The sequence below is a fragment of the Danio rerio genome, chromosome 23, assembly GCF_052040795.2.
Source record: "Danio rerio strain M-AB ecotype USA chromosome 23, GRCz13ab, whole genome shotgun sequence".
In the NCBI taxonomy this organism is placed as follows: Eukaryota; Metazoa; Chordata; class Actinopteri; order Cypriniformes; family Danionidae; genus Danio; species Danio rerio.
Window position 1 is genome coordinate 31293083 of NC_141043.1, and position 13661 is coordinate 31306743.

General features: G+C 38.6%; 1 protein-coding gene across 2 annotated transcripts in view; it reads right to left on the reverse strand.

Moving 5' to 3' along the window:
• znf385a (zinc finger protein 385A) overlaps window positions 1–13661 on the reverse strand; it is a 142111-nt gene that overhangs the window by 113663 nt on the left and 14787 nt on the right. The window contains exon 1 of one of the 2 annotated variants that reach the window (XM_087307296.1): window positions 5438–5963. The exons of the other annotated variant lie outside the window; for it this stretch is intronic. Within the exon in view, the coding sequence (XP_087163422.1) occupies window positions 5438–5447 (10 nt within the window). The 5' untranslated portion in view covers window positions 5448–5963. Of the gene's footprint in view, window positions 1–5437; window positions 5964–13661 lie in introns of those variants that run through there. 2 annotated transcript variants of the gene reach the window in all.

Here is a 13661-nt window from a genome sequence, read left to right on the forward strand (position 1 = left end):
CTATTTTTTGCACGATAATGACGTAAAGACAAATGTTCAGTGATAATGACAGCTATTTGCCTTGAATTACGCCAGTGAATATCACAATTATTAACATGCTTTTGCTCCAAACTCACTTCATAACTTCAGTGAAGTGTTTGAAATAAAATTCTTCTGTAAAATGATATTCTGTAGTCGTGATTATAGTCATCCCAAATCAAAGAAAGCAGTTAAAACTTTTTATTTTATAATGCAAGGCTATGGGGATTTCCAGTATTTCTTCAGGTTTGGAGTTTCCTCACAAGAGCAGCCTCTGGCCTTTAGAGACAATTTACTACTGAACACAGAAAGATGTATGTGACAATAATAGGTATGCTCAATTGAGTTTGTAATTTAACTTTGATTAATCGCCCAGCTCTAGAAGTTAGTTAAACTAACTAAACTAAACTAACTAAACCACACACAGTTCAGGATCCACACACAGTTCATTAAACAGAAAAGCAGGCAATGATTAAAACAGGAGCAAACAGTATCATGAGGGTAATCCAAAAGCATAGTGGTTGTCACAGGCAAAGAGGTCAGTGCAGGTGGCAAACAGCATAAACAATAAATAAGGCAAGGATAAAAAGGCACAGCAAGCCTAGACAGGAATAATGCTTAGTAATGTTACAAATAAACAAGACTCAGCAATGTGTGTGAGAATGTGAGGTGTATATACTGTATAGTCCAACTAATCATTCTTCATGAGCTATAGCTGTGTGCAAGTAATCAGTGGTGATCCGGAACTGGTGTGTGTGGGGGGTGTGTGATGGGAAATGTAGCACAGTTCAGTGGCAGAATTGTAGTTCTCCAGTGATCTGCATAGGCTAGATCTCTAGGGATCATGACAATAGTTCACTGTCCATGATATATCAATAATTTAAGATGCAATATCATAATCTAATCTACACTAACAGACGAAAAAAATTGGATTAGCGAAATAACGTTTATGAGTAGTGTTAGAAAACAATCAAGTTTTGGACCAATCAGAACAGGGACAATAACTTCATAATGATATTATATGCTATTTTCATAAATATTGTTATCCTATTAGAATAGAAAGCCCACAACATTGCTAAAAGTATTGAGCAACAATAACACTGCAATCATCTTCAAAGTGTGTGTATGTGTGTGTTTTTTGTTTTGCTTCTTTTTTTCTAGCTGATGAACAACACGTTAAAACCCAATCAAAATCCATCCATCTTTAACAAGTTTAAGCATTTAAAGTGGCATATGGCAAAACTGCAGTGTCAGCAATGCACAACGACTAACAAACTGATTATCATGCATTGATGTGGATGCTAATTTGGTTTTCATTATAGTAATATTCATTGACTTGAATGGGCCATTAATGTGCATAAAGCAGGTGCAGAATAAAAAGGAGGAAGGGGATCTAGTCAAGGTCATTTAGAGTATATTTAGATAAGGACTGTAAAATGAGTCATCACACACATTCCGCACAAAAAAGGGAAGTTCATGAAAGGATTGTTTCACATCACACTACAGCTTGTACAGTACATTGTGTTGTCTGGCAAAGTGTGTGAGATCGTTTTTGTTTACTGGAGTGTAAAATAGTGCAGAGACGTGGCGTTCTCGGTGCATCTGCAATTTAAAGGTCACCACAATGACAAAAGTCTTTGTTTGAAATTCTAACATCCTATATTACAAGCAACAGTAATTATAAAGATATGAGGTCCTGAAACAGATCTGCATTTAAAGCAATGCACTGTATCATTTAACTATTTAAAGTAAATGGTATCACATGCAGACGTGTCCCTAAACAGTCGGAATCTTATTTATAAGCGAATAAAGATAGAAGTGTGCTAATGGACACACAGATGCTGACAGAGTGTTCGAAAACATTGCTCCATCAGATGGCGTAGCCTACTTGAAAACATTGGTTGTCAGACGTGACTGATTAGATTGGATAGACGCAGCTGTAATCAGACGGGTTAATGAAGCCATTAGCCCATCTCTTCAGTCACAAACATCATTCCTGCTGCTTTTGATGGGAACTGAGCGGCACGTCTGAGCTCGTCTGTTTGTTCAATGAGGCCAAATTCAAGTGCTCCATCACAATTTTGCATCCCCTCACACATAAACAAACAATCACTAAAAAACAATCAGTATACGTTTTTATTAGGATAGATAGATAGATAGATAGATAGATAGATAGATAGATAGATAGATAGATAGATAGATAGATAGATAGATAGATAGATAGATAGATAGATAGATAGATAGATAGATAGATAGATAGATAGATAGATAGATTTTAGTTCTTTGTAACAAAAGAAAAAGTTTAGACGAATGTTCAAGCTGCTCATTTTATGTAAAATGAAAGGTAATTCCTTGGGCTAATTCTGTCATGCTAAATATGCTCTTGTGTTTTACAAAAGGATCTAAATCCCACTTGTTCGGTGTGGCATGAGTAATTTAAGACAGAATTAAAATTTTAATTGTAATTAAGAAGTAGAGTCTACAAAACGCACTTATTTGCAATCTTACTTGACTTTAAAGGATTAGTTCACCCAAAAGTGACAATTTACTTGCTATTGTGCTCACCCTCATGTGGTTTTATAGGTTTATGAGTTTCCATTTCTCTTCCAAAATAAAGAAGATGTTTTGAAAAATTTTAGAAACCCGGAGGAAAAACAAATACTATGGAAGTCAAACCCAAAAATCCCAATTTACTCGCTATTGTGCTCGCCCTCTGGTGGTTGCATAGGTTTATGAGTTTCCATTTCTCTTTCAAAATAAAGAATTTACTTTGAAATATGTTAGAAACCAGTAGGATACAAATACAATGGAAGTCAATGTTTACACCTTTCAAACATTTTTTCAAAATAACTTATTTTGTGTTCAACGTAAAGAAAAAAAATGGGTGACAAGTGAAGGGTGAGTATATCATGACAGAATCTTCATTTTTGAGTGAACTATACCTTTAACAGAACATATATAGTAATGATATTCCACAAGCTAACCCACTGTGCTTACTAGAGCTGGTAAAGAGATATATTTCACAAACGTGTGGTGCATAACCGTGCTCTGCAACTATAAATCCTTTCTATCTGTAGTAATAATGGCATATGCGCGCGTGCACACACACATAGAGCAGACAGATCACACATTACAAGGCCTATAATCATTATGCTTGGCTCCCTAGAAAACATGCCCCGAGGAAAATGCCGGCGAGAAGAGTAGCAGCCCGGCTGTTAAATTAGCCCAGGCATGCGTTAAACAATGAGGCCTCAACTGGTGTTCCCTCACAGAGTGTTACACAAACAAACACACGCAGCAACACTTATAGCACAGCAGCACACAGGTATGCTACAGGTACTCTAAAACAGACATGTTGTTATAATCTAACATACCTAAAGCTGAGCCATACAATGACAACTGTCTGATGCGATTGTGTTTTTGCAGTGGAGCGCAGAGGCATTATTCGCACAACCCCTGCAGGAACATGAGCAGCCTCAGATGCTGCAGCCTCTAGTCACCACACACATATCTATAGCCTAGAGCACTGACGGAACTCTCCTGAAGCACCCAAAAGATTGTATAAAATAATTATGGCAAACACTAATAAACTGTCAGGCTTGTTTATAGGTTTTATTTTAGAGCCAAATGCAGAGATTTTGATATATTTATACAGTTGGAGTCAGAATTATTAGCTCCCCTTTGATTTTTTTGATTTTTTTCGATATTTCTCAAAAGATGTTTAACAGAGCAAGGAAATTTTCACAGTATCTTTGATAATGTTTTTTTCTTCTGGAGAAAGTCTTATTTGTTTTATTTTGAGAATAATATAAGCAGTTTTTCATTTTTTAAAAATCATTTTAAGGTCAAAATTATTAGCCCCTTTAAGCTATATCTTTTTCGATAGTCTACAGAACAAACCATCGTTATACAATAACTTGCCTAACTACCATATCCTACCTAATTAACCTAGTTAAAGCTTTAAATGTCACTTTAAGCTGTATAGAAGTGTCGTGAAAAATATGGAGTCAAATATTATGTCATCATGTCAAAGATAAAATGAATCAGTTATTAGAAATGAGTTATTAAAACTATGATGTTGAGAAATGTGTTAAAAAAATCTCTCTGTTAAACAGAAATTAGGGAAAAAAATAAACACGGGGTGCTAATAATTCAGGGGGTTTAATAATTCTGATTTTAACTGTATGATTATAATCTTCTGAAGGGGATTAAAGGTTTAGAGATATCGTTTCTATCTTGATTCTCGTTCATGCATTCATTTTCCTTCGGCTTAGTCCCTTCATTCATCAGGGGTCGCCACAGTGGAATGAACAGCATACGTTCTACACAGCGGATGCCCTTTCATCTGGAACCCAGTACTGGGAAACATCCATACACACTTACACACATCACACACACACACACTACGGCTAATTTAGTTAATTCAATTTACCTGTACCGCATGTCTTTAGGCAGTTAAGGGAAACCGGAGCACCTGGAGAAAACCTACACGAACACGGGGAAAACATGAAAACGCTACACAGAAATATCAACTGACCCAGCTGGAACTCGAACCAGCGACCTTCTTGCTGTAAAGCGACAGCGCTAACCACTGAGCCACCATGTCGCCAAACTTGATTCTTAGCCAATGTTAAATTTTCCTTCATAAATTAATTTGTGCCAACTATAGTTCCTTTTATATTACCTACCAGACTGAAGTTAACGTAACGTAATTTAAAAATACTTCATTATACATTGTCTTTTACAAATGTTGTTATTTGTAAAAGATTCATTTAAAATCATTACCTAATTTGTTTTTTTATTTTAACTTTTTATTTTAAGCTCTGCAGAATTTCTAAATAATGCTAATAATGATATCGATATTTCATACAAGATTAATGATATGATAAACATCAGTTTCAGGTGGATGTACTATAGTGGTATGTGCCTACTGCAATCATGATAACAATAAGCAAAACCAGACATGAAGAACATGTCACACATGAAGAAACGCACACGAGCACAAGATACACCTGGTCAACCAAATGCACCTAGTTTATCATGTCATAAAGTTCAAGTGAGGAAGTTCAACTCAGGAAGTGGTGAATTTAGTCCCTTTACATTTTAAACCTGCCTGGCTTCAAAATCCATTGTCAAAACCCCTGTGAGAATGGACAGCGGGCAGCTGACCAAGGGTGAAACGGCTTGTAACGCTGGACACCCGCTGCTACAACTGTGACCTTCAGCGTCAGCCCAAATTCATCTTGAAGTAACCACGATGATTCACTCCTTGCACCTCAAGTCTACACAAGTCCTTTTAAGTTGGCAAGAATGCTGTTGAGGAATTTATACGCTCGAAGCCCCGTTGATGTATCTTAATTCAAGTGTCAGTGGTGCCACAGCACTTTATTAACTGGAGAAGAATTTGAGGTAAACTCACCTAAGATCATCCTTAAGCCTCGCTCCTGCGATCAGGACCAGCACTCCGTGAATTCTAATCCAGGGGAGCACAAGTTGGTCTCCGCGCTCCTCTCTGCGTCTCTTCTCCAAACCAGAAGTGAGTTAAGCTGAAAGCGCAGCGTGAGAGAGAGCATAGCTGTTGTCCATCCTGTATCTCGTACGTCCTCTCTCTCTCTCTCTCTCTCCAGGTGAATGAGCACTATTCTGAGGGGAGGGATCTGCAGGTCTTCTGCTGGCTTTTCTCAGGTGAGTCAGAGGGCAGTGTGGGGGAGGGTCCAGAAATGGAGAGGGGTCAGAAATGCCGGTGATCAGTGAAGGAGCCCAAATCCCTGCAGGCACACCAGGACAAGCAGTGCTTCTTTACAGAAGACAGAAGATGAACAGTTTCCCTTCAACAGGAACATTTCTCAGATACCATGAAGAAATGTCTCAGTAGCACAGTCAAGCCGGTGTCTGCGCTGCACTCTCTTTCTTTCTCTCTCACTCTCCCTATCTCTCTCCCCGCTTCTTGTTTTTGGGGTTGGGTATAACCTAAAGGCACCTTCCCTGTCTGCGCTCTGATTGGTGGCAGTCCCGGCCAATTGCAGAGGCAGCAGCCGCTTGTCATCCTGCAGAGTGCGAAGCATGGAAGCATTGCCACACACTCTCTCTTTCTCTCTCTCTCTCTCTCTCTCTCTCTCTCATTTTTCCCTCCATCTCTTGCACTCTCATAATCAGTCTGTTTATGGCAGTCGTGATGGTGGTGGTCACTTCCCCCATCTTTCATTCTCTCCCCCTTTTGCAACCTTGAGACAGTGAACTTGTAAGGGGATTAATGTTCTCTCTGCACCTCCCTCAGGCTTCCTTTAGTCTTTCTGTTGCAGGAAATATAAAGCTTTTCTCTATAGTTTGGGGGAAAGGGGATTGAGCATCGGGAAGAGATTCAACGGGGAGCAACAGAGCGAAGGAATGAGGAGGAGGAGATTCGACTAAATTCAAACTGACAGAGGGATGAGGAGACATGGAGTGACACAGAGAAAAGACTGGAAGGGAGAATGAGCGAGACAGAGCAACTAACAAAGAGAGAGACAGACACAAGCCACAGTCTTATTTAGCACAACTGGGCCAATTTCAAAACATGTCATTGTGGGGATGAAATACACCTCATAAAGAATTCAGAATTGAACATCTTCGGCATGTAAACGATTCGACTCTCCTCACTAGAACTGAGCTCATAGCAGCCTTTCTGGCAGAGAAATACCATGCTGCAGGGGTGAATCGACCATTTGCAAAATGCAAGAGAGTAACAAAGGTGTCAAATATGAATTCTCCAAAGCTCTACACAAGCACGCACACTATGCACGCTTGAGCCAAAGGCTAGAAAAATTGCAATCTTTTATTTTGTCTTCCTGTTTGTTCCTTTTCTCCCCTTTCTCTCTCTCTCTCTCTCTCTCTCCTCTGTTGTCTCTGCTTGTGCAGTAAGTCAGCGAGAGGGGATGTGAATACTAAGGAGGCTGGCTGACACTCTCGATAGTGCACCGCACAGAGACAGAGACTGAAAATAAAGGAGGGAGGGGGGAAATTGGGTGTATAAGCTCCATTATTATAATACTACAGGTACATTACATGTGCACTCACACGCACACCGTCATCTGATCCAGGAGAGCACTCAAACACACTGTTAGACCAGCACCTGAGCAAACAACTCATAATGAGGATGGACTCGTGCGTGTGCCCTGATCCACCAATAGGTAAACACACTGATGCAGGTGAGCTCTTTATACTGATCTTTACTGATTAACCACTCGTTATTGGGGATTTGTAAATCATTAACTTTGTAAAGGTCAAGAGGAAGGTCATGAATCCCAGTTCATCTTCTGTTGAGCCAAACAGTGGCAAAGCAAATAGAAAAAGTACCCTGACAGCAGAGAAGAAACAGGCAGCATTTCTAAACATTTATTTGAAATTGGATTGAACAGGCCATGCCCCACAGGGGGTTGAATGAAATTTAAACTGGAATGACAGGAAGTAAATTCATTCATTTTCTTTTCGGCTTAGTCCCTTTATTAATCAGGGGTCGCCACAGCAGAATGAACCGCTAACTCATCCAGCATATGATTTATGCAGTGCATGCCCTTCCATCTGCAACCCCTCTCTGGGAAACACCCACACACTCCCATTCGCACACATACACTACGGACAACTTTAGCTTACCCAAATAACCTTTAGCACATGTCTTTGGACTGTGGCGGAAATCGTAGCACCCGGAAGAAACCCACGCAAACACGGGGAGAACATACAAACACAGAAATGACAACTGACCCAGCTGGGGCTCGAACAAGTGACTTTCATGCTGTGAGGTGACAGTGCTACCCACTGCACCACAGAGTCGCCCTAAATTACTTTATGTTTTAGGAAATATAGGGATTCTATAAGTCTAAAATTCTAAGCTTTCAAACACAGTTGTCATGCCAATAGTCAACATTTGTTCTGACTTTTTTTTTTATAATAACAATGCTTTGATCTTTATAGAAAGGTTCAGGTTTGTACATTTTATTTATTTTCTACTGCTTTTCCGGGGCCCTGTCACGAGTGAAGCAGTCTTAGGAGAGAACTCCAGGCTTTGTCCTGGGTCTTCCCAAAGGCCTCCTTTCAGTGGGACATGCCTGGAACACTTCCCTAGGTAGGCGTCCAGGAGGCATTCGAAACAGATGCTTGAGCCACCTCAGCTGACTTCTCTCGATGTGGAGGAGCAGCGGCTCTACTCCGAGCTCCTCCCGGGTGTAAGAGCTCCTCACCCTATCCATAAGGGTGCGCCCTGCCACCCTGCAAAGGAAACTCATTTCTGCTACTTGTGTCCGAGATCTTGACCCAAAGCTCATGAGCGTAGGTGAGAGTAGGAACATAGATTGACCAGTAAATTGAGAGCTTTGCCTTTCGGCTCAGCTCCTTTACCACAACGAACCGGTGCACTGACTGCATAACTGCTCCTGCTGCACCAATCCGCTTGTCAATCTCACATTCCATCCTTCACTCAATCGTGAACAAAACCCCAAGACACTTGAACTCCTCCACCTGGGGTAAGGACTTTCCTCCAACCTGGTGATGGCAAACCACCGGTGGAGCACCATGGCCTCAGACTTGGAGGTACTGATTCTCATCCAAGCCGCATCACACTCAATGAAGCCAACAGAAACACATCAGGTTGTTTCCTTAAATTCAAACTTCAAATTAAGCTTATATGCGTTTTTAATTAAATTCTAAACGAGTCTTAACTAGCTTTACCAGCAAGCCTCAATAGGTCAACTAACTTTTTCTTTAGACAACACTATTGTTATTTCAGCAGCTTGTCCAGCACCAATTCAGAAAGAACCATTCATTCATTTTCTTGTCGGCTTTGTCCCTTTATTAATCCAGGGTCGCCACAGCGGAATGAACCGCCAACTTATCCAGCACGTTTTTACTCAGCGGATGCCCTTCCAGCCGCAACCCATCTCTGGGAAACATCCACACACACACACACACACACACACACACACATACACTACGGACAATTTAGCCTACCCAATTCACCTGTGCCACATGTCTTTGGACTGTGGGGGAAACCAGAGCACTCGGAGGAAATCCACGCGAATGCAGGGAGAACATGCAAACTCCACACAGAAACGCCAACTGAGCTGAGGTTTGAACCAGCAACCCAGCGACCTTCTTGCTGTGAGGTGACAGCACTACCTACTCAGAAAGAACCACCATAAAAAATATATATTTTTTTGTATATTACTTTGTCTGAAAAGATGCAGTAATCAGGGCTTCATGGGCTTAGAAAATAGTATTTACAAGTTACATTAAAAAACAACATCATGCAAATAAAAAGCCATCAGCCTTTCATTTTTTTCCCTTTAGATTATGACCCCTGGGTGTTTACATTTTATTAACAATATTAATTTTAATATATAATATTAATAGCATCAGTTGCAGCAGATTTTACAGCACCATGGTAAATGTTGACACTTTTATGGCACTGGCATACATTAAAAATATATATTTTTTTTATTATTTTAAAAATCATACACGACTAAAAATAGAGGATGATCTTCAAGTGGTGGTCTCCAAAATTAAACCAAGAATAGACTTGTGTAGTACACATTGTGCCAAAAAAAGAATAATATGATTGTTAGACTGTTGCACTTTTTTGCCGTTATGCTTGTCTTTATATAGGCCTATTGGTGTGTGTGGACCATTATGTGCAATGCTTGTATGTTTATAACTACCTCAGAGGATAATGGGGTTGCGAGTCATTGGAATTGTTATTTTGGGGGTCACAGACTCGAAAAAGAAAAACCTTGTTTATAATATACAGTATGAAACAAAATACCCATTTTTAAAGATTAACTTTAAAAAGGAAACATTCAGACATGGCACATTTGACTTAAATAACTCAGGTGACTTTTTTGTGACTCATTTGCATAAGCATGAGAGTTGCACACCAAACAAGCAGACTGGGACAGCTGAAAAGAAAGGTCTTGATCTGCTTCATAACAAACTCTGGAGTACTTAGACTGAAATGTAAATCTAACACAGATCAAAGACTTCTAAACAAACAAAAACAGAACATGCTATCATAAGATGTGAAGGTCAGAATGCTTGATTATCCCTGTGTTTTAATGTATTTTTTGTTTCCCATCACTGTTCAATACAGGTGTTGTAAATACATCTCCTAGCAGCAGATGTTCATTTGTGTGATTCCTGCCACTGTTTTGACTCCATTACACATCACATAAGCTCCTCAGAAGATCTCAGGTGATTAAAAAAACATCATTTCTACACCCAGCACGTTTTGAATATTCAGTTTTTGACTTGTTTCATCAAAACATAAAATTTCTGTCATCATCCTCCACTTGTTCCAAACCTGTTTAAGTTTCTTTCCTCTGTTGAACATGGCTTGTTCTTACTATGAATGTCGATGTCTGCTGGTTTCCAACATTCTTCAGTATGTCTTATATTGTTCAACAGAAGAAAGAAAATCATAAAAGTTTAGAAACACTTTCCCGACCCATGTTAGGGAATTTTCCCCACGCAGATCTACAAGTGTAAAGGTAACACTTCACAATAACAGTAAATAAATGAGGATGTATTAATATGTAAACTAAACATGACTTTATATCATGAATTAATGATGAGTTAATGCATGTGCTAATCATAAACTAACTACAACATGATTCACAAGAGTTTGTGTGTAAATAACGACCACCTTTATTTCTTGTTAGTACGTTAATAAATGTATTAATTAACATTTAAGTTTACGCTAAATGTAACCAACATGAACACATGAGCTGTTCATGTATAACTATGTCATGACTTTACTTGAAGGGGCAAATCATCATGAACTCATCCTTAACTATTCGTTTTGTTTAAACATTTGATGTTGACGGTACACTTTTTTCGGTAAAACTTTAGTTTAGCTCACAAATCACAGTATTAACAAACCATTAACTAACTCTACTGGCTTAATAAACCACTAATTAGTTGTTTGTTAATAATTAGTACAGTAGAAGTTGGTTTTAGGATTTGAGTAGTATTAGGGATGCAGAATAAGATCATACTTTAAAACTAATAATGAACCGTTAGTATCTTAATAATAGGGAAGTCATAAACCAGTAGTTAATAGCATGAATTGTGACCTAATCTAAAGTGTTACCCACTTTTCTGTTGTTATTTAGTGCAAACGAACTAGTTAGACATCGATAAAGAGTTCATGAGTAGTTAAGAATGGGTTAATGATGATGTGCCCCTCTAAGTAAAGGCATGATACACGTACACTTAAAGTCAGAATTAATAGCCCCCCTGAATTATCATCCCCTCTGTTTATCCCCCCCCCCCCCCCATTTCTGTTTAATAGAGAGATTTTTTTCAACACATTTCTAAACACAATAGTTTTAATAACTCATCTCTAACAATTGATTTATTTTATCTTTGCCATGATGACAGTAAATAATATTTTACTAGATATTTTTCAAGACACTTCTATACAGCTTACAGTAACATTTAAAGGCTTAACTAGGTTAACTAGGCAGGTTAGGGTAATTAGGCAAGTTATTGAATAACGATGGTTTGTTCTGTTGACTATCGAAAAAAATCTAGCTTAAAGGAGCTAACAATATTGAGCTTAAAATGGTTTCTAAAAAATTTAAAACTGCTTTTATTCTAGCTGAAATAAAACAAATAAGATTTCCTTTAAAATATTATCAGACATGCTGTGAAAATTTCCTTGGTCTGTTAAACATCCTTTGATAAATATTTTAAAAAGAAAGAAAAATGCAAAGAGGGGCTAATAATTCTGACTTCAGTTGTATATATTAACATGTCATGAGTTTATGATTGTTAAATAAAGCACAAATAAATGTGGTATTAATACATTAATTAACAAACAAGCATGTACTAACAAGTAATTTAGGTAGCTGTTATTCACACATGAACTTATGTTGTAGTTAAAGTTAGTTCACGGTTAGCACATGCATTAATTCATCATTAGTTCATAATAAAGTAATGTTTAGTTGACATATTAACACATCATTATTCATGTACTGTTATTGTAAAGTGTTACCAGTGTAAACACACAGTGACCATTACAACTAAGGTAATATAAATTCAACAGATAACCATGCGGCATCTAGATTAGACCAGCATGTTAACTCATCTACGCCTGCGTTGCATTTCCCAAAAACATTGCCACTAATGATATGATCAGTTTAGATGATTGCAATGTTCTCTCCGATCTACATATGCTTACGAAGGGAAATGCAGCACTGGTCCTTTCAGCGAGGCCATTTGAGCCTGTGAACGTCAATGCACTGATTAACAGGTTGATTATATGGACCCCCCAGTCCTGGCAAACCAACTGACGGCTGGGTGGGCAGTTTCGACGACATTACAGAGCTTAAACAGAAGTGTGACTGCGGTGCGTGCGTATGTCTCTGTGTGTGTGTGTGTGTGTGTCTCATCAAAAGAGGGGATAGGGTTTCCTCATTAGTTGTGTTGAGATCAATAATTCAGAGCAGGGCCTTGTTGAGCTCAATGGTCCAAGCGCTAATGTGCTGTCTACCCGCTAGGGACTGGGACCCAGCAGGACTTTAATGGATGTCATGATGAGAGGGTGAAATCCAAGTATGGGGATCCTCTTGCACCCCTTGGCTCCGTGTGAATGTGTGTGTGTGAAGTCTCGGATGCGTACGGTCACAGCGTGAGGAGAATGACTATTAAAAACAGGTGTGAAAAGATAAGAGTGTTGTGAAGAAGAGTTGACAAGCCACCCTACAGTAACTCCCACATCTCAACAATTGTTACTCAATTAACTCAATTAGCTCTGCATGTGTTTGACAGCTCTGACACCACTGAAGCACACTGAGAGGCATTAAAGACAAATCGCATAAAAAAAGAGAAAGTAGGAAACAGATTAATCGACACTTGATGAGAATATCAAGTTATTTATTTTACTAAAAATATTTTTACTAAAAAGCCAAAGTAAAATAGACATCCTGCGCTCTACCTGAACCGTCGTCTTCAAGAGATCAAAAGAATTCTTCAAGAGAATATTTGTTTACAACATCCAGCTAGATGAAAGTGTGCACTGTGTAAATGACTCTTTTCTACTGTACACTCTCAGAAAAATGGTACAATGTTGTACCAAAGACTGCACAAACCCTTGTCACTAGGGCAGTACCTTTTTATGGAACAGAATTTGACAAAGAAACAAATTTGTACCATTGCAGTTTGTACCTTTAAGGACATGATTTGTACCATGGGAAACCGAAATTTACCTTCGATTTTTAAAACCTGCAGATACAGTATTGTACCTACATCAAAGGTACAAATCTGATCCATGAAGGTACCACTACAGTGAAACGACACTCTGTACCTTAAAGGGTCACGAAACACCAAAACACATTTTTTGAGCTGTTGACAGTCGTATATGTGTCCCACACTGCTAAAAACACTATTAAGACACCTATATTTCACTAAAAAGTGTAAATTGGTTGTTTTTGCGTTATTTCAAGCAAATTTGTACTTCCGGTTTGAAATGTTAAATGTGTTCCTTCAAGAACTATTTAAAGGCATTTTGCTATATTCAAAATGCGTCAATTTATTTTCAGTAAAAAAAAATCTATAAGTGTAATGCATCTTTTCCATTTAAAATAAAGAATCATAAATACTTTAACATAAATCAA